This window comes from Rhopilema esculentum, chromosome 12 (assembly GCF_057945365.1).
Source record: "Rhopilema esculentum isolate cy_ngs chromosome 12, ASM5794536v1, whole genome shotgun sequence".
Taxonomy (NCBI): domain Eukaryota; kingdom Metazoa; phylum Cnidaria; class Scyphozoa; order Rhizostomeae; family Rhizostomatidae; genus Rhopilema; species Rhopilema esculentum.
Genome location: NC_142826.1, coordinates 1,561,208 through 1,585,848, shown reverse-complemented (window position 1 = coordinate 1,585,848; position 24,641 = coordinate 1,561,208). Strand labels below are relative to the sequence as shown.

Sequence of the window (24,641 nt, the reverse complement as noted above, 5' to 3'; positions counted from 1 at the left end):
CTTTTGCAAGGTCCTCCTGGATGTCTTCCTCGTCGAAATGTTGACAAAGTCTCTTCCAAATTACGCTATCGTTGTCAATAAAGTTTAGCCATTTCTTACTCGTTAATAGCGAGGAATATATTTCATCAGCAGCCAGATTTGCGAAGATCATTTCTGTAACTTCAGGAGGCAGAATTTGCACAAAATCGCTTGGAAAAGTATCCATTCTGTGTCCAACAGCGAGCCAGAGACTAACAATTTGTACTTCAAATAGGTGCTTGTTTTCGTGTGATGGCCTAAGTGCTTTGACACGATATCCTTTTCTTTCCTCTCTTAACTTTACAGTAAAATATTCTGGTTATGATCCTCAGTTTTTGGTCTTATGTTTCGAGTAGCAAAGGGAAATTCCCCTCGCTTTCTTGCTTACCAGAAACAAAATATTACCATTCTGTCAAGTAGGCTGGTATATCAGCTGATTTTGTTGTAAACAAAAGGCCTCTCCTTTTTTATTTCTTCGGAAAAGGACTAGGCTCTACTTCCTCACCAATCAAGTCTCCAACAGCAACAGTGTTGTCACATGTTGGGTAATGGCGGAGATTAAAGAGTACAGTTTTCCCTTCGACAGTTCGTTTTTCCAAGAAATTAGTGGAGAAAGGAAACCTGTAGTTTTAAGAAAGCTAGAAATTGGAGCAGCATGCAAAAAATGGACACCAGAATATCTTGCATCTGCTATTGGCTCAACCCCAGTGAAGATTCATGTATGTCCTGTTCCCCAAATGGATTTTTTGACAAAAAACTTCCAGTACAAGTATGTGTAATACATTTTATGTTTCCAATAGATTTGTTTTACTTAATTGACGCATTAAACTCACTCAAAGCACTTTGTACTAGACCGTCTTACAATAAGTTTCTTTAATTAAGTTAAAAAATCATCCTTATATGTTGAATCGTTTTTGCAACAGCTTTAATTTTTTTCAGGACAATGCCATTCGATGATTTTATTAAAAGAGTAAGCAAGCAGCAGCAAGACAATTTCTTCATCTCTCCAGTAAGTACATTCATTTGAAAAAATTTTTATCCTTCATCATTGGACTTGTTGTTCTTTTCAAATCCATGCACAATCCATAAATCGGATGTTTGCCTCATAAGGAACCCTTAAAACTGTAAATAAACCAAAAATATTTGGAAATAACTTTAATAGATAAGAGAAGAGCTTTACAAGCAAAAAATCAAGTAAAATGCAACAATCTGTGCACCAAATACCTTTCAGGTGGAAATTCATCTTAGGATGAGCAACTGATTCAATTTGTATTATCACAAATTTTCATGTTATAAAAGATTGTCCAATAAGTTGTATAAATTGTTGGTCTCTTCCCAATAAAGGTACAGTAACATAAAAAAGAAGTGGAATAGAGGGAAATGGGCAAAAATTGTACCAAAATCAATTTGGAATCTGGTACTAGTTCAGAGCCTCTAGTGAAGCCTAACTTTAATGATTTTTAGCCTGTTTGTGACAAAATTTCCTTCAAAACTTACATGGTTTTAAGAGTCAGTCTATGATTAAGAAATACATACAATGCCTGCCAAAAGTCTTGGAACACTGATGACAATTTCCAAGATCAAAATCAATCACCCCCCTCTCCCCTACAGAACAATGGTTTACTATCAAATGGGTTAGGGTTTTAGGAAGCACTTTCTTTTGTGCTTCTTTTATGATATTTCTCCAAATTATCAACATTGTTTTAGGGGGAAGGGGCAGAAGTAGTAATTTTTTCTTCATGAAAGGAATTGAAGATATCAAATGCAGCATAAATTGCTGGGTGTTCCAAGTACTTTTGGCAGGCATTGTAGCTAGAGATAAGAATAGTTGTGATCCTGAAATATTTTCGGCAGTTTTACAGCAAAAGAAAAAAGTTTTCAACAAGAAATCAAATGCTTCAAAGCTACTATTAATTATCAATCCTATTTTGAAAAAAAGATATAGAAAAGCTTTTTTGGCTTAAATGATTAAATACATATTGTGCATGTGATTTGTTCCTGCAACTATTACACAGCAAGGTTTTGCTTTTCATGCTTCTGGAAATATAAAACATAAATAAAAGACAAGACATTTTAAGCCAAGGAAGCATCTGTGTATGCATATATTTGAGAATCAAGACAGCTTACAGTTAACTTGATAAGGATAGGGGCAAAACTCACTTTGCCCTGTGAAACAAAGTCCAATGAATATATATAACGGTATTCTGTTTTGTTTCTAAAGATTTTTTGCATGAAGTTACTTTCATTAGCATTTGGTAAAATTTTGTTATCTTTTATACAGGACGAAAAATATTACTTAAGATCAATTGCCTCTTCAGATCCAAGAAAGGTAAGATAAAAAACAACTCTTTTACTTATGTCGTAACCTTAAGATTTCTTGTCTATTTTATTGCATTGTTATGCTTAGCTAATGATGTGAAACAATTTCAAAGGTTTAGGAAATCTACATAGATTTGGGGATGTGCCTGTGAAATGTATGTCATTTCTTCAAGAGTAATCTGAGAAGAAGTTATAGGATGGTCTATAAAAATTCCAGAATAAGGTAGAAGGCAAGAAGAATGGCATGTATTGTGTTCATCTTTCTATCAGTGCATGCAATAATTTGCCAAAGATCAAAAGAGAGGAGAGAGTTTTAAATCATAGAGATGCCTTGCCTACTTCAAACTGCTAATACGAATAAGACTTCGAACTGCAATTATATTAGATTACTTTTGTACAGAAATTCTCCAAAGAAACCAAAGAAATACACCAAGTACCACATCTAAGCCACATTCTCAAAAAATCCATAATCTGTCAGAATACTCCAGGTCCAAGAATGGTCACCTTTTTAATCTTGCCTTAATTGATAAATCAGATGGAGTATTTGAATGCCTAGCTTGTAACTAAATGCAGTTTTCTTGCACCTCTCATAGAATATTGTGTACTGAACATTGTACTGTTGTTGGTTGATAATCTTTTAAGTTTACCTTAATTGAATCCAGTTTAAGAATTTGCTAAAAGTATATCAAAATTTCTCTTGGTTTAAAACTTGAATCTCACTGAAATTGAATTAATATGAAATTTAGTTCATTATTTTAAATACCATTACATGCAATGTATTGAATACAGCTATACAAACAAATGAATTGAGTAAATTGCAAAAATCTGTGCAATGCCAGACAGCAAAACAAGTGAATTTTAATAGAAGGGCAACTAATTCTAATCCAGCTTTCTTTCTATGCTCTAGCTTCTTGAACATTTCAGTAGGTCAACTAATCATTGAGATAATACTCTCTGTTTAATAGCCTCGTTTAATTTAAGTTTACTTCCTTTTTACAGAGATTTGGACAAATAAACTAAAAGCTAATGTAATGAGACCTTTTTTGATAAGGGTTTAATTACTCCCATTTGCTTTTCACCCCCAGTGCATTGCTGACATTAATAAAGATTTCCCACAGATTAGTATGGATGTAAAAGCTCCAGAATTTATTCCTTTGGAGAAGTTTTATTCAAGTGTCTTTAGGATAGGATCAGCAAACATGCAGCTGTGGACGCATTATGATGTAGGTTTACTTTATTGTCTTCTCTTTTTCTTCCTTGCAAGCTAATTTACATTGTCTTCCATTAGTTTCCTTGGCATCAGCCTTTTGCATGCTCAACTCAATTTAGTGTTGTTAAGATTTTCATATTTTTTGGTACCTCTATAGATCTAACAATATTTTTACAAGTCAAAAAATCTATTCTAAAAATCATTGATTTTATCTAAGTTTTAGGCATCATCTACATCTGTCATCAAGTTTGACCAAAGATTTCCTTACTTTTCTGTAAAAAGCTTTTACCCAAATATCTAGCCAAAACTTGCACAAAGTAGAAATTGTAATGGTCCAGTACCTTGTGGTTTTGTCTAGGTTTGTGAATCAAATAAAACAGACTGCTTAAGCTAATGTTTTCTTTCTGTTTAAGGTTATGGACAATGTGCTTATACAAATTTCAGGAAGGAAAAGGGTGGTATTATTCAATCCACAAGATGCATTAAACCTTTATTTGAAGGGAGATAAATCAGAAGTAATTGATATTGATAAGCCAGACTTGGAAAAATACCCTAAATTTATGAATGCTGAGAGATATGAATGTGTTTTACAACCAGGTGATGGAATATTTATACCTGCCATGTGGTTCCACAATGTCATTGCACTGGATTTCAGTATAGCAATAAACATGTTTTATAAACATATAGAAGATAATTTATATGATCAAAAGGATGTTTATGGAAACAAGGACCCAATACCAGCTTCACGTGCAGCTCAAATGGTTGATAAAGCTGTTAGCATGTTAAATGAGCTCCCACCTGAATACAGAGATTTTTATTCAAGAATATTGATTTCGAAAATTGAAAACAAATGTTTTCTGAAAGAGAATTCTTCAAATGGTGTTAAGTGATTTTGAAGATATTGTGAATGAAGGAGACAGATCCCATCATTGGATATTGGAAATAATGAGTACATGTTACATGAAGCCTCCATTCACCAGCTGAATCTAGCTGTGTGAGAATGCTATGCAGTTGACATTTTATCATTTTAAATGGCAAGTATTAAATGAAATTTGAAAGCAGAAACCTTAAAAACAGTAATTCTTATGGAATTTTCTTTCTATTTTGGTTTTTGATCCAAAAGTTTAAATTTTACTGTGAGCAAAGCAAAGCTTATTGAAATGTGTATTTATCTTCATAGTAACATAAAACTTTAAATCCCTGAAAAAGTGACTTGACTGTCAATATGTTTTTTGGTTAATGTTATTTATCAATCCATTATTTTAACAAACAAAGATATAAGGAGTTTTTCTTTGTGTAGAAGAAGTTTTTTCATGTACTGACATGTGACAAACTAAACATATCAAAGATAAAAGATACAATCCTGATACAAACTGTTTTTTTTATTCTTTCAAAATAATGTTTTCAGGATTCGAATTTATGATGATTGCATTGTGATGGGAATACTATCCACAAGAAAATAAAATGTTTTGGATAGAAGCTTTTACACTTGTGTAATGTACCAACTAGTATAAGTGTATGTCTTGTCCTACCAGTGGCTGATTTATGGTGGGAACAAGAGGCAGTTGCCTCCCCCCCTGACCAATAAGAATTGATTTCAGAGGGTTGTGAAAGTGGTAGAGGGTTGTGAAAGTGTATTTGAATTCAAGGGTTGCTGAGGTTGCAAGCCAACCAAGAAAGGCCCTTTTAATTTTATTCAATTTCATTTACTTCAATCTGAATCAAGTTTTTATAAAAAGTAAACATCCACGATAGATGGATCAAATGGTTGACACCTATTTAAAATTAATAAATCTATTTTTAGAATTGCTCAGGGAAGATGCCCTGACTGTTCATCAAAGATACGACACTACTAAAAAATTATAAATCGTATACTTATTGATGGCATGCGCTAAGATCAGTAGTGCCATGCCAGTTTTACCGATTTTTTCATGTTCTCTTGTTGCAATTTTAAAGCGAAACGGACAATTAGTCTAGGAAAATGTTTATAAATAGAAAGAAAATATTATTTGATAAAATGTATTTGATAAATTACAACTGAGAGAGGAAGATCGATCCAGTTTCATTGGTAACCTATAGGACAGAGCCCTGTAGATAGGTAGGCTACTAAAGCTTGGTGGATTATAAACAAAGTTCAATTTACAATTTATCGAATACAAGATACGTTAATGAAAGATGCAAATTTGAGATTGAACGATTCAAAATGCTCTAACAAAATTTGTAAGAAGTTGCCAAGGAAACTAAAAGAACACAGCAGGGCGAGCCAACTGAGGCCCAGGGGTGATTAGCAAAACAGGACCCCCTTAAGAAAATTTCCTGTGGCCACGTCCTTCAGTTTCCCGAATTATTCGAGAAACGCCCTTTTTATTTACAATTATTGAACAAGTTTTTTTAAGGGTTTTTACAAGAATGTGCTAAAACATTTTAGATGAATAAAGGACATGTGGACATTTCTCTGCGATAAACTTACTGGCGTTTGTTCAATATAAGTAGCTGAAATAGAAGCTTTTTTGCATTATAAATAGATCTTATAACTTTATTACGAGCCCTATCAGAGCACAGGCCTCAGAAATTTTACCCCTTCTAAACCCCCTCTGGGCGCCTTTGAACACAATTGGTTTGATAAGCTAACATGTCATTTTTACCCAGGGTATGTCATTATGCGGTACTTTACAGCCCATACTACATTTATTCTGACAAAATAAATGGCCCCCACACTATGATACACATGCATAGGTCTCTTACAAGATGTTCATCAACTGTTCACTGTTTTTCCATTCAGGCTATTGTCACCCCTGCGACCATGTTGCTAATGCTACTGTCCAGGAAAGATAACTCTGTTGATGCAAATTCAAATTCTTATGACGAAAGTAGATGGCTCACACTATTGTACACATTCACTTGTCTTAATGTTTCCTTCACAAGGTGTTTAGCAAGTCTTCGATGTTTTCATTTTAAGCCATTGTCACCTCTGCATCCATGATGTAGAATTGATTCATTATTCTGCCTATGCTACTGTTTCGAAAAGATAATTTAACCTTCGAACCTTGGTTATTTGCATCAAGATAGGGCGTGGCCCTGATTGCAGGCCGCAACCTTTACCGCCGCCTTTTTTCTTTTGCAAATCTGCCATTGAAAGTTTTATCTCTGGATCCGCACCTGCAGAAAATTCCGAAGATGGATCATGTTTTGCTTGACAAATCACGCAAATCAAGCGAAAGAGGCTATCCATCAAGTTGTATTATTTAATCCCTGCCTTCATTCAGACAGTGTTCAATTTCTTGCGCTTAAAAATCTTCCTATCTTCATATCATAATGAAACCAAAAAGGACTATGGAGGATAAATTTGGTAGAATGATTGTCCCTTGTGCTTAGGATCCTTGGTTCTCAATCGATATTCTAACAGACCCATTTTCCGGCTATCCCTAGAATGTGACAGTTGCAAAATTTGTTAGTGTCGGGGTGCCGCAAACCATGGTGGTGGCCTTCACCAAATCCCTGAACAAGCAATTTTGCCTTATGCAATTATAACGCCCTAATACTGATAGGTGCATTAGGTGCTAATGCTGTCTATGCAGCCATACTCCCATTGAATATTAAACCAAAATTGGAAAAGGCAAACTTTCTGGGCCCCCAAAGTCAAATTTCCCTGTAAGGAAATGCACTCCAGCCCATCCCGGGTGTAGAGTACTCTATTTGCAGTTTCAGCCGCTATGTCAGAGCAGCGAATGTTCAGACGCCAAATATATCTACAATATTAAAGGGGAAACTATCACAAGATACCTCAGAGTATGTAACGTTGCTTTGACACAATTATTGTGAAAATTGTCTTAGAACGTGAATAGAGAGCCCTCTGTCAGTAGTTACGGTCGGAAATGGTTGTATTCAGCGTACTCTACAAATTTCTGAAAATTTTTTAGAGCCCCCACTACCTACTTGTTGTGTTGTGGATTCCCCCCATTGTCCCACAAATCATATATCGATTCCATGGCGGCTGTACTTCGGAAAAGTTTTTGTAAAATTACGGGTGCGCTTTTGCACATTCGAGTGATGGGCGTGGTTCCGAATTAAAATGTTTTTCAAAGATCTCCTTTGCAGCAGGGATTGTTTGCAAATAGTCAATTGTTTGTGTTTGAAAGGCATTAACGAGGAAAGGCCATGCTTGATTTGACTTTTTGCAATATTTCGGATACAGTTTTTGCTGTTTTTCAAGAATGCTGAAGCAGTGAGAGGGGGGGGGGGGACAGATTTTCCTACAACAATTTTTCACAAAATTCGAACGGTTTTATCGGCCCTTCGTTTTTTCCTTTCGAAAACACATCTGTCGAGTCTTTGTTAGATCTAGCAGCCAAACTTTGATTCACCAGAAGAAATCAAGCTTCTGATTTGAAGATAGTATTTCTGTATTTCTTTGGATTCACCAGTCCATTTCATGTTGTGATTACGAGGTTGGTCTGTTTGGTACAATGAGGTAAAAATAAACACTAGAGTGCGAACTCCCATTGGTTGTCGTTGACGCGAGTGAGGCCGTCATGCGCACGGCTACCATTTTGAATGCATGGCAAAAGACAACAAACAAGTGTGGAGGACGACTGTTTGTGCTACTGGGAAAACGGAGGAAAAGGCTTTTTTTATTTCATTTTCGACAAAATTGTGCAAATTTAAGCAAAGCAGTGCCTAGGAAGACCTTTTGCAATGATTTCTATGGGAGGTAAGTTGTTTTAACTACACGTCCAATGCACTGAATGTGCATAGGCTTCAGTGCATTGCCTACCTTAATAAACCAAACGAGCTTCGAAGCGAATTCCTTAATAGAATATTTCACTTAAAATGAAGGATTTAATATTTGGCGAAAAACTTCTAAACGAAACATTTGAAGCAAACAGCAAAAGCTATGGTTTTTTAAGTTTATGTGTTTTTAAACAAAACTAATTTGTTCATCCGGTGTCGTAAACTTGGTGTGTTTTTCATTACTATCTGCCTTGTGTAATGCTTGGCATAAGTTTGCATACGCAGAAGGAAGTATTTCTCGCAAATTTTCTTCACAACTTGTGTGAGATGATCATCCTCAAAGACTGGGTCGATTTCGTGTGCATGTTTGGAAAATGATGGAAATAATTTTCTTAGGTTTTCGCCTTGACTTCGTAGCACGCCATTCGTCATTCTCCGTATCAATCCAACTTGTGAATTGATTTTCATGTCTCCCTTCCTTGTACCTTTTACTCTCTCCCGAAATGATTTCTCACATAATGTGATTAATTTGTGCACCCCAAATGATACTTTTATAAGCCCACCATTGTTCTTTCTATCCAGAAACAGGGAAAATGGTGCTGTCACATAGTCGTGTTCCTTTGACATGCAATTGAGAATGAGGGCTTCAGAACATTGAGAGCAATCAAGCTTTTTGATGATACTACGAACAATGAATCCTGCAATGTAGTATATGATGTTTTCAGAGAAGTTTGACAAGGAAATCCTATCAAGACTCTCAGACAAAGCATTTGCGTCCTCATCAGTCATTTCATCATCATTGCTTGGATATTCGCATATGGGAGATCTGTGCTTTGTCCACTTTAAACTGAATAGAGAACCTGTGCAATTCTCATCAAATGACATGACATTTGCCTTACTTGATGCAACAATTGAATTTTTAAGCAGCAAATTCCTTATGGCATACTTAAACTGTAAGGTGTTTGGATTGTTATTATTACCACCTCGTCCTCGGATACAAGCAAACAGCAACTCTATGTGGTCTTGGGAAAACTTGTAAGTTAATACATAGTTAAATGGCCTTTCTGGTGCAGTTAAGAGTTCCTTTGCTATTGACATAATAGATTTCATTGTCATTAGAAAACCAAGTATGAAAGTTTTGCGTCTACTGAACACAAGCAATTGCCTTTCACTAGATTTCAAGGACAGAAGATACTCTGCTGATTGGGCAAAAGTTTGCTCGATATAATCAAAGTTTTGCAACCTTATTGGGCGTTTAAAGCCTTTGGCAAATGCAAATCGTGAATTGAGGATGTCAAAAATTTTATCAATTGTTCTTATGAAGACAATAGTTGCACTAGCATTTTCGAATTCGGCATGTTTTAAGTCTGTTTTTAAGAATTCTAATGCATTAGCAACTGATGAGCTCAGTGTCTGAGCTGCATATTTTACTTTCATTTTATGCTGCTGCCAATGCACATGGTTTACATTAATTTTGTTTGCCAAAGTTAAACCTTCCTCTTCTTGCATCTTGCATAATTTTTCAATATATTCCCAAGAAATAATATCCCCAGAATCTGTAGAAAATTTCCCATATTCGCCCAATGTATTTCTCGCTAGCTTAACCATGTGGCATGCATCTAGAACTCCATAAACATCATATGGCCTAGTCGGGTGTTGGAAAGAGGCTATCATGCCATTGTAATTTGGTGTGAATGAGCAACCAAGTAACCTAAGTGTTTCAAGGTTAGCAGATGTGCCATCACAAGTTAGTGACCAAACCCTAAAGCCATAGTCAGCAACCAAGGACAATGCACTCTTAACTAGTGATGCCTGTATTTGCCCGTTTAACTTATTTGTAAAGAAATATCCTATTGGACATTTCCAGTGACTTCTCAGACCAACAAGAAGAAATGCTAGTGCTTCAGAAGCTTGGTCTTCACTGTTTTCTGGGATGCAACCTCCATAATCAACAAAGCCTGAAAATTTCTGATTGCCCTTGTCATAAATCACTTGCTTCCTTATGGCCATTGCATCTATCATTAAGGCACAGTCAGACATGTTTGTGTTGTTGGCAAGCTGAGCAGCAAGATTTTCTAGAACCTCTTTGAAAAATCCAGGCTCACAGTTCACAGAAGACTGCCAATTTCTTAAAGAAGATGGATGTGGTAGGTCAAAGACTTTCCTCATGAATAGATATGCCTTAGGCGAATAGAAATGAAGGGTTAAGGCAAACTTCTTAATCTCCTCGTGGTATCTCTTACCCCCAGCTTTTCGCTTTGAATTCTTTATTTGATTTTCAAACATTGTCAAATTGAGGCCAGAGAATTGGTCTTTCAGAAGTTTGGCTGGCTCTTCTCTGAGGAGTTTTTTGTCTGTCATAGCTTGAATTAAATCACTCAATGACTTTATTTTCTTGTTTTTTCTTCTTAGATTTTGTTGTAGAGTTTTAATCTTCCTTCTAAGTCTTAATTTTGTTGGTGATTGTTTTGTTTCAGCTTTTTTACAATAAGAATGTTCCTTGATATTAAATGTGGCATTTTTTGTGTTTTTTGCTGGGCTTGCTTTCTTCTTTACTGGTTTTGCATAGATAATGGAGCGGCGGGCCTTTTTTACTTTTGGTAGTAAATGTGGGGGGAAGTTAAATTTTGATGGAACAGCTGACTTTTTTAATTTTGTGTAAGGCTGACCAGGGGGGACAGTGTAGTCAGTGAGCAAAAAGTGTTCGCTGCAAATGTAGCTGTACTTTGATACACTTATCACACCTCATAGCTTTAACCCATTGCAAACGGAGTGCTTCATTGGCTGGAAACCTGCAGTATAATGCAATGCATATTAATTTCAACTATTTTTTGTTTTGAAATTTTGAAACATAAAATTACAAAATTTAAAGGATATTAGAGGTTTTGAAGTTTGCTTTATTAGGATTTATTTACTAAACGTTTTTCAAAATCCACTAGCAAAAGCCATGTACAAACCAATGTAATACATACATAAAACTTAACTTGCATTAAAGAAAAGTTGTATTTTCTCCGCCGACAAAAGAATATCAAAACCATTTTAAAGTTCACAATATTGAAATAGGTACGATAAAAAAATTCCCAGCCGTGAAGCTCTTCGAATAGTATGACTTTTCACATTTTTAGGCCAAAACATGCATGGCATACCGAACCTATGAAACGCGATAGGTTTTCCGTTTCCCAAAGGATCCATTGAAGGACCACTGCTCAAAACATTTTTGCCGTGTCTATTTTGGCATCCGTACGCCGTACACGAAATTACCATTGCGGTTTATAAACATCAGTATTGCCGAAAAGCTGGCGACGCGTAATGACTACCGTACTGCATGGAACTTTTTTGCCATGCATTCAAAATGGTAGCCGTGCGCATGCTGGCCTCGGGCCTCGATTAGGAGTTCGCACTCTAGTGTTTATTTTTACCTCATTGGTTTGGTACCAGTGATCACGTGGGCCAGAGGAAATCATCTGGAACAAAAACTCTTCCTATTTAGCAACGTAATCAAGAAAGGCCTAAATTAACGAGAGAAAAGAGAAGTCAAGTTTGTAGGAAGGAGAAAGAGTGAGCGTTCAGCCATGCGACAGCTAAAAGGAAAAGTAGCCAAAGAAACGAGCAGGATGAAACGTAAAAGAAAGCAGGAGAACATGCAGACGAAAAGGAATTCACTATTTATTGTTATACCAACACTTGTTGTCGTGGCTCTTTTGATTATAACATACGTGTATGTAAACACCAACAAGAAGAAGATTGAACTTTGAATGGGAAAGTTAACCGTTATCACATCGTCTATGATCTTTAAAGAAACAAACTCCATTGATCTGGCATGTTGCCCCTCAAAGAACACTGTCTAATTTACCAATACGACATCCGCTTTCTCTTGGTTATTCAACGAAGAAGTTACTTCACCCTTCGATGTACAAAAAACTTGAATTTTGTTATTTTAGATACGCATCTGCACATTATTATGAAATAATTTTCTGTGAGGAAAATTGATATGGGACACACTTGTTTTATTTTTGCTGTCTGTACCATATTTCTGGTATTTTATTCACGAAAACGCTGACTACATACCCCCTGTTGTTTTGATAGACTGACTGACTGGTTGCACCCCTGTTGAATGTGATGCTGTCAAATCATGAAATATTTGTCATATTGCGTGAATTTTTTTTTGCTTTCTTAAGTTGCCCTTTGCATTTTATTGTAATATTGTATTTGTATTTGTTGCTACCTAGCAACCGAAGGTAGTTTTTAGAACACTGAGAAGGTATGCTTATCGAGCAGTGTCCTGGTCCTTCCTCTCGATGTTACCACACCTTGTGATTCCTACACCTGGAAATTCAGAGAGCTGGCGACTCTCCCCACTCTGGGTGAAGTTTGGTCATGGCAGGGACTCGAACCACAGACCCTTGGGTCTGTAGTCAGTGCCTCTAACAACTGAGCCATCCTCGCACCTCAACATATTGGCAATGTTTCTAAAAAGTTCTCTCTTCATATTCTCAACCTTCATCATTTTATACTGCAAAGATACCATAAAATTCAGACCATTGCCTTCCCTCCTAATATTCATTTCCTTGAAAGTTTTGTTTGTTATATGAAACTTGTTACATGTTTTACACTGTTGATGACAAATAAAAATGACTGGTGCCATAAAAATGGTAATATTTATATCAATGGAATAAATTATACATATATTTATGATGCATGTATAAAAATGTCTATCAGATATAGAAAAAGTACTAACACTACTAAAAATTAAACACTGCCAATGTCCGGAAATTCTTGAACTTCCAATGGAACATCATCTTTGAAAAGAACAGGATCAGCCCTGAAGTCTACTCTCTCCAGAGGTATTTTCCCACCAAACAGACCCATAAACTTTTTTAAGCATTCAGACCGTTTAGTAAAGTGACTTGTTTCTGACCATAATGATTCATTACTTCCACATTTAGGGCATATGAACCTTTTCCTAGGTGTCACCTTTATCACTGCTTTTCTTGTGAGGTTTGCCACTAAAAAGTTAATTGCTATATCTTCACAGTTCATTCTTTGATCAACAAATGATATGATATCCCTGGGCATTTTGTAAGTAAACATGTGGTTATATACCTTGTGGTAGAATGCAACACCAGTCAAGACCATTGATACATCATTTGCCCATTCTGACTCATATATCAGGGTTTTTGATGGTCCAGAATCTGATTCCTTGTGATTTCTACCAGGAAATCCAACAAGGCGATCTGGGTAGGCTCTCCAGACCTGGTATCCAAATTCCAACTCATCCATGGTAAGCATTGATATATCATCATCAATAGAAAGGATTGCCTCAGTTTCAATCTCCTTGTAAGGAAAAAATCTGTTACTTAATTTGTTTTTCTTTCCTTTAATAAAAACAAGCTGTTTAGATATGCCAGGCACCTCAGATGTTGCTGGTGTTTCAAGATTTGGGTTGTTCCAAACAACAAGAATTTTCACCAAGCTTGGGCAATTATTGAGATGTCTTATGAGGTGATACAACATTTCCTTTCTGTTATATGTGAGAATAACAGCTGTGAATCCTTGCTTCTTTGATGGGGCAAGTGGGATATAAAGAGGAGGGTAAGAGCCTTCAAAAAATTGACCCTTTCGATAGATCTTTAGCTCACCATTCCATTCAGAATAGCTTTTTGCTCGATGTGGAGATATTCGCTCGTTTAAAATTTCCAATGTGGTTAAAACAACCTTTCCAAGAGAGGAAAAGTATTTTTGCCAAAGGAAAATTGATTGTTTTCTGTAAATAACTAATTGATATTTATCAATTTTTCTCAACATAGTAATTAGATCCTTGACCTGATTAATATTGAAAGTAACAGATACTCGTTTCCAGTCAAGAACAAATGAAAAAGGCATTAGGTTTTCTTGAAGTACAACTGGTATACACCCTTGCATCAAAGCATCTGTTAAAAAAGTTTTCCAAAGCCCTGTTGAAGGGAGAATCAAGCAAAAGGTGCTCTGCTTCAGAATATCTGGATAATTGTGAACAGTATTTGACATACAACGTTCCTGAGTATGTCTCTGCAAATCAGAATGTCTGCAATATGACAGTTGCAAGATAGAATCCCTGTGTCTATTTAACATGTCATCAAGCTCAGTCTTAAGTGATTTTGTAATCAATCCATATGGGACTGCTAGAAGCCATTTTCTTTCAGCAGTGAAATCCATATTGGTAATTTCTGAATGGATATCATTAATATTTACAAATGAATTCAGGACTGGTATGACAATGTCAAATTTTGGTCTGAAATTGCCTTGGTTGAAGCTTCCACTTGCCACCACAGCCTTTCCAATATTCACAGTCAATGGGTTAGCAGAAGATGTCTTTTTTTGGAAGAAGTTAAATATAATGTGGTTTTCTCCATCATCCCAGTGTTTCAAGGATGCCAGAGCTTTTCCAGCTGATCCTGTTAGCACTGCTTTTTCTGATAGAAAGTCAAAATGGGGTATAAATATACAAGCATGGGCTGAATTGTTCGTCCAAAACCTGCTTTTCTTTACAGCTTGAACTATTTCTTGAAATTCTTTCGTAGTGTCAGGAAATATTTGCTCCTTGGCTTGGTTAAGATAAGTTACTTCAGGGTAGACAAAAACTTTAACGTCCCAATTTACGTCAACATGACATTTGAAGTGATTAAAGCAGGAATGGAATCTGCAGTCCCTTCTGGATTTAGTTCCCGTGAAGTCGTCATCATCCAGAATCTTTAACGGCAGTTTCCCTTCTTGTCTGTTTCTTGTAGTCAAAAGGACCGCTTCGAAGACAACTCCAAGGAAGCCACAGACAATAATTACAGTTAAACATAGTAAGAAATAGCGGAACTTCAGCTGCATTTTGCTATTATGTCATATATTATCATTGCTGCTAATACAAAAATCCAATTCAAAAAGTTATGTTTTCCTTTCATGCAGGCCCAGCTTGTCCGGCTCTAATTTTTACTCTCCAGTTCTGAGTGGCGGCCATGATTTAATCTCCTCCACAGGGCAAGCTTTGAAAGTGCCAGATTTGCCCACTGATGCACTATGCCAGTAGATTGAGGTATATGTATCCATAAAGTAGTTTTGGAGAGGGAGCAAAGCAAGAATGGTGTAAATTCCAGCTGATGTTACGATTTTCTTAAAAGGTTGTGCATAGTTAGAGTAGCTTCACATTGTGAGTAACAAATCGTCGCTTGATGTTTGTTCTCCCCATGAATCTGGATAGTAGAAGATAGGCCTAAGGTCAATCAGTCGGTTTAACTATGGGGAACTCCCTAGCACCACAAATCGCAAATGCTGAGAAGACTGGAGTTTGCTCATTGAATGGGAAAGGCCTCAAAGAGGTTTGTGTTTATATAGACATAATTTTGCTTGTTGAACCTTCTGGGTGCATAGGCTACCTACCTAATATTGACATGTTGAGAGCATGAGTTGTTGACATATTGATGTTGCGAAGGAGGTGTTGACATGTTGAGAAATGAGATTTAAGTCACTTTCTTTTTTATGTATTTATTTTTAGAAATATTTCATTTAAATACCACAGTTTATATATTATGAAATTCAACACACCTTGATTAACAAAACTTTCTGCAGATTATTTATAGTGTGAACCTCAACAAGGGCGGAGCCATATATGCCTTTGCTAAATTAAATGCGATTTTCATAATCAAGGTTGACGTATAATAAATGCAGCAAAAATCACAGCAATCATTACATATATACACCGAAGATTCCAGTTATAGTCAAAGCAAATGTTGCTTGAAAAGTTGTGACTGTAAGTAGAAATGACTTCAGCCCTGTTACAGTACAGTGAAGTTTTTGTCCACGGGGAATTGTCTTCTGCTGCTTATGCTTGCACAAGAACAAATCATGTTGTAAAAAAGCAGGTAAAAGCTGCCAGATCTTTTTAATAGCATTTGTAATCCTCGTGGTGAAGCTGTGCCGGGATTCACACAATAGTCTGTGCTTCAACTTCGCGGATTAATCTATATTTGTAAAAATGCACAGATGGGATATGAGGGAAAAATTATTACCCATTTCCTGCTGCCTTCCCCACGCATACCCAAACTTTGCAGTCTGGGTTAGTCACAAAATTTTTAGACCCAAATATGCAAAGCTATTCATTTTAGCTCTGTTTATACAGAAGACAAATGTTGTCTGAGAATTGGTTCAAATGAATTTTTTAGCTGCGAATTTTTCTCTGGAATTCGAAGTTCAGTTTACGCTGACAGAAATTTTAGGGAACAAATAATACTGTAAATTGTTCAAAACCAATCAATTTCATCTCTGCTTTGAATAAAAATTCAAAAATTATGCGATAAACAGTCGCAAGCAGTGACACACAAGTGCCTGAAAAGTAGTCATTAAAAAACAGCTACAGTATAATCCGGTTATAATGTACTTTAAGGGACCGGCGGATTTAGTATGTTATATCCGAAGTCCGTTGTGACCGGGGTTTAGAAGAATTTGACTAAAAAACTATGTTAAAAACAAAGTAACTATTTATCATCCATTTTTTCAAGAAAACTATTAGCTATAGATTACATGGTTTGAAAAAGTCTGTAATGTGTTTCTGGATAGTCTTTTTTACCCAAATATTGTTGATTTCTGCATCAATTTTGCTCAGCATCTTCAATGCTTCATCTGCATTAGGCAAATCTGAAAACTCGAAAAACCGTTGTAAAAGTTGAACGGCATTTGCCCCATCAATAGCTGAAGGAACTGGATCAGTGCCATTAGCAAAATCCAATTCCTCATCACCTTCATCCTCATCTTCAGTTGCCGGAGATTGTCTTTGATCTTTAATTTCTTTTGCAATCTCAGAGCTAGTCAAAATTGAAGAGGTCACCAATTCTTCGTCGATATTTGTGAAGTCATTTACGAGATGGTTTTCATAGGCGCTGAAATACTGGAGATCTGCAAGGTGCTCAAAAAGGTTACCCAGATTCTCTTCCTGTGTATCTGCCGTCCCAGATTCATCTTGGCCTTCACTTAGTTCCTTTTGAAAACCTGCCTTTTTAAAGCAGTTGGCAATTGTTTCTTGGGTGACGCCATTCTCCCAGACTGACTTTGACCAGCGCAAGCACTCCAAAACATTCACAGTGAAGTCATCTGATTTTTTTTCTTCGGTAGCTCTGATGAGTTTTGACAGCAGGCGTTTGCAGTAGAAAACTTCAAAGTTTTTGATGATGCCCATGTCACATGGCTGCAGTCGGCTGGTACAGTTTCGAGGCAAATACTAGAATTAGATTGATTTGAGTTTTGTGGCAATGTGTTGGTCGTGTGCACCATAATTGTCGACAATAAGGAGCACCTTTCTTCCTTCCCTTTGAAAATTTTCTGTCGAGGTTCAACACCCATTCTATAATTATAGCAGATGTCATCCATGCTTTTCTGTTGGATTTGTACTCAACTGGAAGATGTCTTACATTCTTGAAGCAATGTGGCTTAGCTGATTTACCAATTGCTAGCAGAGGTAGCTTTTCCGAGCCATCCATGTTTGCTGCGATCATCGAGAGTACTTCTCTTACCACCATGACAATTATCACCTTTGTATGTATAGGTCCTATCAGGAAGCAGCTTAAAAAAGAGTCCTATTTCATCTGCATTAAATACATCCTTTGGTTCATATTCTTCCAGCAGACTGGGTAGTTTGTTGCAAAGCCAATCATCAACAATATCTTTTGGTATTGAGTTTGCTTCACCACTAACTATACAAAATGTTATTGCTCTTCTTTTTTTGAATCGGTCAAGCCAACCATTGCTGCATTGGAAACCCTTGTGGCGAATTCCTGTGGCTAATTCATTTGCTTTCTGTTTAAGCAGAGGTCCGCCAACGAGGGCCCCGTGTGATCTGGCTTGTTTCAGCCACAAAAGTAAGGCATCCTCAATTTCATCAAATGTTGCCTTTCGTAACCTCTTGGTGTCATTGCCAAAAGTGTGATTTTTTGCCAAGTATTTTCCTCTCTCTTTCCAAATGGTGTTGACCGTAGATTTACTGAGGCCAAATTCTCTCGTGATTTCGATTTGAGTTTTATGTTTTGATTCAATGAGGTTGATGATGGTTCGTTTCGTTTCTCAACTTACTGCTTTCTGCTTTTGAATATCCATTTTTTGCTAACTGACATTAATCGAAAGTAAATGAGAATCCGCTAAATATACCTACAACAAATACACCATCAACAATGCAGTATTTTCTCATGTTGAATGTATCATTGTGAATTATAATCAATAGAAATTTTTGTTTAACACTGACAATAGCTTTTGAATTGATTAAGGAAACTATAAAACAATACCAAACAATTGCCCAGGTGGTTTAGGTGTCCTATGGCGGAAACATCTTGACATAAAATTAGATAAATGACGCACCACAATTAATGTTAAACAAAGAAGACACACGAAGTACGTTGTATCCGATGGAATTTATTTAGAAGGGTTGAAAAAGGTGGTATGCCTTATCCGAAATTATGTTATAAACGAGTACGTTATAAGCGGGGGTACTTTCCTAATGTTAAGTACGGACCTTTTGCCAGGACCAATTATACCAGTTTGTTATATCCAAAAGTACGTTATAACCGAGTACGTTATAACGGGATTATACTATATAAAACTGTCACTTTTAGCTAAATTAAATACTAATAATGAACTTCTGGATCACAAACACCTTAAAGGGATCTTGACAAAGTTCATTTAAATTTATCATGTGGCATTTAAAAGTAATCAATTATAAAGGTTTTTGATTGGGTTTAGCAAGATTTAGAAAGGTTTCAAAACTTCAAGGCTATCTAGTGAATTTTTTTTTGATATTTCAAAGGACATTTTTCTATATATTAAAAGTTGCCAATGGTTTGAAGTTTTGTTTGTTTAAGTTTTAATCATAGAATGATGCCTAATGGTTTCACAAAAGTGGTTTGAATTTTGAAGAACATGTTGTTCACAAGGCTGACATTATTACTCAGTTGTTGAAGTAGCGCAATAATTTATCTAGTGTACTAGGTTAGAAAAATTTATTCAGAACGTCTTCAGAAGGAGGAGTTTCTCATTTTTCGGTAAGAGATTTACATTTACATGATCAACAATATTGCAAATCCTATTAGTGCATCTGTATCAAACAGATCTTGAATCTTTTATGACTGGAACTGTTGCTGTTGGGCAGGCAATAAGCAGCTAACATTTCAACGTTTTGAAGAAATTCTTGCAGATCATTTGCTTCAGAAATATTGGTAGAACATTAGAACATTCAAGCCAGTTTTTCTCAATTTGAAAATGTAATGTTTGAATTAATCTGATATGAATCCACTTACATAGACTGTATGTGCAAAAGGAAATCAATAGTTACCAAACTTTTTCATTGATGACCTTGTATACTAGGTTAGATTGTTTGAGAAAAAGAATGGGGAAAGACATAGGCCATCAAGAACCATAAAAGAAGTCAGCTTTTTTCAAATGCTGTTTTGTTGGTTTATTTTACAACTCAAAATATTTCAGAGCAAAAAAGTAGATTGTTGCTACTTTTTTCGAAGCAAATTATTCACTCCGAAGTTGCAGCTATTTTTTGCTTCTGTGCATATTTTTTGCACATTCACAGTGAATAATTGGCTTCGCACAAAAATTTTGTTTCATATAAATCAGGCTTTGGGCTCCCATCTACCCTTCCACGAATGCAAAGTCTGCAAATTTGGATTTACACATATCTAACTATATTTAGGCAGGGGTGTACTGCTGTCAAAATACCAATGGGGAATCTTGCACAAAATGTTGCAAAAAAAGCAAAATCAAAATTGGTTACTTTTTGACATTAACAAGGGGAGCTCAAACTTACTGAGCCACCTAACACTACTCTCTGATTTAGGGACTGTGAGGCTAACCAGCATCTTGCAGGCATACCACACAGGTAGTCATTGGTACCCCAAAAAATTCAATCTCTTCCCATTTTTGATTTGAGAGTTCTTCTCTTCTTCTACTGATTTCAAACCAGCCTCCCACTTTTCAGGAATTCTTTATAAATCTGCTTTTAAATCCTATTTTAAATCCCTTTATGAATCTGCTTTTAAATCCCATTTTGAAGACTTGTTGAGCAAGTAACTGTTAGCAAGATAAAATCATAATTTAGATTAAATAAACTAAAAATAAAGTTTTACATTATTCAGAGTTTTTAACTACCAAAGGTTAAGGGAATAAATATTTTCAAGAACTTATTTTTGTACAATTTTTTTGCAAATTTTGTATCGAATTTAAATGCACTTTTGATTTTATCTTTACTTTATAGCTTCCTCCAGAATTTTCAAGGCTTTCAAAGGTTTTGCGTACTACTGACTTATCAAAAAATAAACTTCATGATCTTCCTGCTGTGCTTGGTCAGTTCACAAATCTAAGAAGCCTTACAATTGATTATAACATGATTGGTGAGTATGTACAGTTCTTTTGATGACACAGTTTTAAAGCTATACTGTTTTGATTTGTCTTGAATTTCCAAGCAAATGATTTACAACTAGGCAATTTTAGGGGAGACATCAATGCATATCTTATCAGATGTCTATTAAAAATTATTTGTTGTAATCAACTCTTTTCTGATGACTGGCATTCAAAATAGGTGGTATATAATTTATATACATGGTATAGTTGATAATGAAGTGTTACAGCAAATGCTATACAGATCAAAATGGCTTATTTTTGATATTTATTTAGTTATATTTTGTTTAATCAAACTTTATATTTGTGTAATTCAAAATTTTGCTGATTCTGTTGTGGACATTGCTCCCTAAAAACACAGATATGATCCCAGGCCCCCCAAGACATGTACGCAATACCAGATGCTCTTCCTGTGCTCACCCTTTCTCTTTGCCAAGTATTGTTTTAGAATTCATCATTGAAAACTGGTTAACCATCCTCAGAAAAGATAGGGATCGGTTTGGTGATACTTTTCACAATACAGTCGTCTACTACAGGCTTCTAAGTAACTGCAGTAACAAACAAATTACCATGCAATACATTTAGTATGACAATTTTTCAACAAAGCAAGCCACATTTGGATGACTTTAAACATTGCATAAAATAAAACATCAAATAATGACCAAAATGCAAGCAGGACATATGCAGGTGCAAATTGAAAAAAAGTAACTTGAGTCCAATGAGCGACCATTTACTCTTGGTAACTAAGCCTTTAGCAATATTTTGACACCATTTTAGGGCCAACAACCCCAGGCACCCTCTATCCCTGCAACCCATCAAGAGCTTTTAAGATAACTTATCAAAAGTACTTTTCTCCTCAAAACACTATATCTAAATTTCAATAACTAAATTCAAATGTCTTCTTTTTCTTTCCTATAGAAATAAAATTTCTGATTCTTAAGTTTATCTTTGTTTTTACTGTACAGGGAGCATACCTGAGTTTCTGGGGAATCTCACAAAACTGGAAACTTTAAGTTTGGGTCATAATCATATTCGTGAAATTTCAAAGTCAGTCTTCCCAAAGTTGAAGAACTTAACATCATTAACATTGAGGAACAATAAAATCAAATCCTTCCCAGTTGAAATTTGCCAGTTGAAAAAACTTGATGCAGTAGACCTTTCCGGCAATTTGATCGAAAGCATTCCGGATAACCTTGATGGCTTGCATGCTGTTGAACTTAACATGAACCAAAACAGACTCAAGGAGCTGCCAGGGTCACTTTGTAGATGTGAGAGACTCAAAGTGTTTAGAGCTGAGGAGAACTGTATTGGACTTGATGCCATTTCAAGCGATTTACTTAAAAACTCCCAAATAGCTGTTCTGGCTCTGGATGGGAATTTATTCCAGATGAGGTCACTACATGACAAGGATGGCTACGAGTCTGTAAGTAGTTATTAAGATTTGATCTGAATCCTGCCTTCTGGTTAGAAGGGAATTTTGATTTAGAATTGCTCATGCTGCCTTTAAAAATCTTTTAAAGTTCTGGCGCATCTCCCCTTTTTGCTACCTAAAGATCAATTTATCAAAGTTGTTATTCAAACAACATGAAGAATAGATAACCAAGATAAAATACTATGAATAAGAAAAAGTCTAACTAAAATTATTTGATTTTCCCTCCCTTTTCTAGTCTGTTTTACAGTTGAATAAGACTTATTACAGGCAACTTCACTACTTAGAAACAAGAGCTGCGGCTACATGTTGAAGAGTGCCTTCAGTGTCTCTTTTGGCAGGCAAATTATGTTAGCTGTCTTAATTATGTAAGCACTTTTAAGTCAATTTAGAGCAAGTTTAAGTCAATTCAATTAGGTTAAAAGGAACATCTCATTTTGCATAGTCAATTTAAATAGGTAAAATGCAACTGAACTATTAATGTAACAGAATCTGTTACATAATCATTAATTTAATAATCTATTAATGTAACATGGTACATACTCCAGATCCCCTGTAGTTGTGTTCATTTTGATTTTCATGAATATCTTAGTAGAGTGTCTTTGCCTCACAGTTTTGTCCAAAGCACCACCCCTTATTTAAAATATTCATTTTAGCTATCGAAACATTAAATGGCATTCTAACATGTAATGTGAATTACCTGATTTGGTAGTACAAGTGAACAGCAATGATAAACCTTAAGGCTAGTCTTATACTAAATGCATCAGTCATATCTAATTTGCCTAAAATTATACAAAGAACTTAGAACTATATGTTTTCAGATTTAGTGTCTTTACCCTCGAAAAATATCTGAAACTGCTGTGTTCGGTGTAGCTCTCCTTCCCTAAATAGAGCATAACGAAAAATGACTGCTATTTGAATCAAGTTTTTGATGTGAGCAAAAATAATAAATTGTTGATTTTATCAATTATAGATATGATAAAAAACCAAGAAAGTTAATTTTTAGGACAAAATTTTGAATATATTTAGCAACTTAGAATATGACTTGCATTTTCAAAAAGTTTTATCAAGGCTTTGAAGCTTTGTCATTCGTTTAGCTTAAGACTGCTTAAAGGCGCTCCTACATGCCTTTTCACTTGCAGGCTTTTACTTCTCTTTTTTATTTTTCTTGCATTAACTCGCTGTAAAATATTTGAAGAATTTTGTAATGTAGTTCAGAGCTGTTTTTTATTAATGCAAGCTATCTAATCTTCCTTTTAAGTATTTTATAAAATTCTCATATATTTTCTGTTTCTGTTTCCAGTACATGGAACGCTACACTGCAACAAAAAAGAAGTTTGTTTAGAAAGGATGTTCAAGAACCAAATTTCTTAATTATTTTGTGAAATTCATTCTCTGATTCATTCTAAAAAAAGGTAGCGCAGACACTATTTAATCGTATTTAAAATACATTTCATATATGTGCTCATCATTTTTAATCTTTTGATGACAATCTTGGTAAAGTTTTTCTCTTTCCATTAGAATAAGCATATTAGCAGCTCACCTATTCTTGAAAGAATTTCAAACTTGTATCTGCTATTATACTTATTTATTAGAATAGAAATTATTTTTGCAAATAGATTAAGCAACCGATGTTCAAAAAATTCTTGCATATATGAATAAACTTGTAATAATATAGTAGATTTTGCTGTGCAATACCGTGTAGGTAAATTATTAATTTTGTATATTAAATCTTCTTTTATCCTCTTTAATCTTTTATTGTGTTTTCTATCTACAAATATGCCTATAATTCTCCCTTATGGCTGTTATTCTCCTTCTTCAGATGAAATCGGCTGCTGTTCAGTGTTCTTCCTAGTTAATATATATATATATATATATATATATATATATATATATATACTTGATTAACGTTTCGCGATATGCTGTCTGTCCCTACAATAAAATTAAAAACTAGACGCAAATAATATAAAATTAAACGCAAAATGCATAGAAAAGAAAGAATCGTAAAAAAGGGGGGATTTAGAAAATACTATTTTGTGGAAATAATAAATAGCTGTGAAAAGGAGAGAATAACCAAAGAGATTGGAAATGAAAATAAAACTGTTTCAATGTTTCAACTAACCTAATATTAAGGCCCCGGGGCGCGAAAGTTTCTAACTTCTACTGCCAGAAACTTTCACGTATCCTATCATTCCCATTAAGTCTATCTATAATAGTTACTTTAACATCTTCGAGAAACCCATGATGATCCTTTCCTGCAAAATGCCGAAAAAAATCAGCCTGAGGTATACCCGAAGAGCCCCCGATAAACTTACGATTGCACGCCTTGTAGTTATTAAACCTAAGCCTAAACGGCGTGCAAGTGCTACCCACATACTGTACACCACATACTTTACATTCCATAAGATACACAACATTAGATGAATCACAGTTAAATGGAAAGTTTATCTTATATTCCTTATCAGTTAAATGGGAAGTAAAAGTATCGCTGTCACACATGACATTACACACTTGACATCG

General features: G+C 35.4%; 3 protein-coding genes across 4 annotated transcripts; 2 read left to right on the top strand and 1 right to left on the bottom strand.

Moving 5' to 3' along the window:
- The first annotated feature begins 520 nt into the window (after positions 1-520).
- On the top strand, positions 521-12,436 carry LOC135681780 (tRNA wybutosine-synthesizing protein 5). 2 transcript variants are annotated; one of them, XM_089111942.1, is made up of 7 exons: positions 521-787; positions 958-1,027; positions 2,300-2,347; positions 3,423-3,560; positions 3,961-8,258; positions 8,861-9,313; positions 10,146-12,436. In XM_089111942.1, exons 1-5 carry the CDS (start codon positions 567-569, stop codon positions 4,435-4,437), a joined length of 954 nt encoding a protein of 317 aa, XP_088968068.1. In that variant the 5' UTR covers positions 521-566; the 3' UTR covers positions 4,438-8,258; positions 8,861-9,313; positions 10,146-12,436. The 2 variants fall into 2 exon arrangements, with proteins under 2 accessions (XP_088968068.1, XP_088968067.1); XM_089111941.1 differs by having other exon boundaries at positions 8,861-12,436.
- Positions 12,437-12,917: 481 nt separating this feature from the next.
- Positions 12,918-15,286, bottom strand: LOC135681776 (exostosin-2-like). Its single transcript, XM_065196387.2, has one exon. The coding sequence runs from the start codon at positions 15,134-15,136 to the stop codon at positions 13,028-13,030; it is 2,109 nt and encodes a 702-aa protein (XP_065052459.2). The 5' UTR covers positions 15,137-15,286; the 3' UTR covers positions 12,918-13,027.
- Positions 15,287-15,320: 34 nt separating this feature from the next.
- LOC135681782 (leucine-rich repeat-containing protein 57) lies at positions 15,321-23,867 on the top strand. Its single transcript, XM_065196392.2, has 4 exons — positions 15,321-15,624; positions 20,550-20,685; positions 21,658-22,115; positions 23,425-23,867. The coding sequence occupies exons 1-4, from the start codon at positions 15,544-15,546 to the stop codon at positions 23,464-23,466; spliced, it is 717 nt and encodes a 238-aa protein (XP_065052464.2). The 5' UTR covers positions 15,321-15,543; the 3' UTR covers positions 23,467-23,867.
- The last annotated feature ends 774 nt before the right edge of the window (positions 23,868-24,641 follow it).

Excerpts from the sequence above, each read along its gene's own strand:
- LOC135681776 (XM_065196387.2), bottom strand. The coding sequence starts at position 15,136 with ATGCAGCTGAAGTTCCGCTATTTCTTACTATGTTTAACTGTAATTATT.
- LOC135681782 (XM_065196392.2), top strand. The coding sequence starts at position 15,544 with ATGGGGAACTCCCTAGCACCACAAATCGCAAATGCTGAGAAGACTGGA. Across the intron at positions 15,625-20,549 it reads ATGGGAAAGGCCTCAAAGAG|CTTCCTCCAGAATTTTCAAG; the intron begins GTTTGTGTTTAT and ends TTTACTTTATAG. Across the intron at positions 20,686-21,657 it reads AATTGATTATAACATGATTG|GGAGCATACCTGAGTTTCTG; the intron begins GTGAGTATGTAC and ends TTTACTGTACAG.
- LOC135681780 (XM_089111942.1), top strand. The coding sequence starts at position 567 with ATGGCGGAGATTAAAGAGTACAGTTTTCCCTTCGACAGTTCGTTTTTC. Across the intron at positions 1,028-2,299 it reads ACAATTTCTTCATCTCTCCA|GACGAAAAATATTACTTAAG; the intron begins GTAAGTACATTC and ends TCTTTTATACAG. Across the intron at positions 3,561-3,960 it reads AGCTGTGGACGCATTATGAT|GTTATGGACAATGTGCTTAT; the intron begins GTAGGTTTACTT and ends TTTCTGTTTAAG.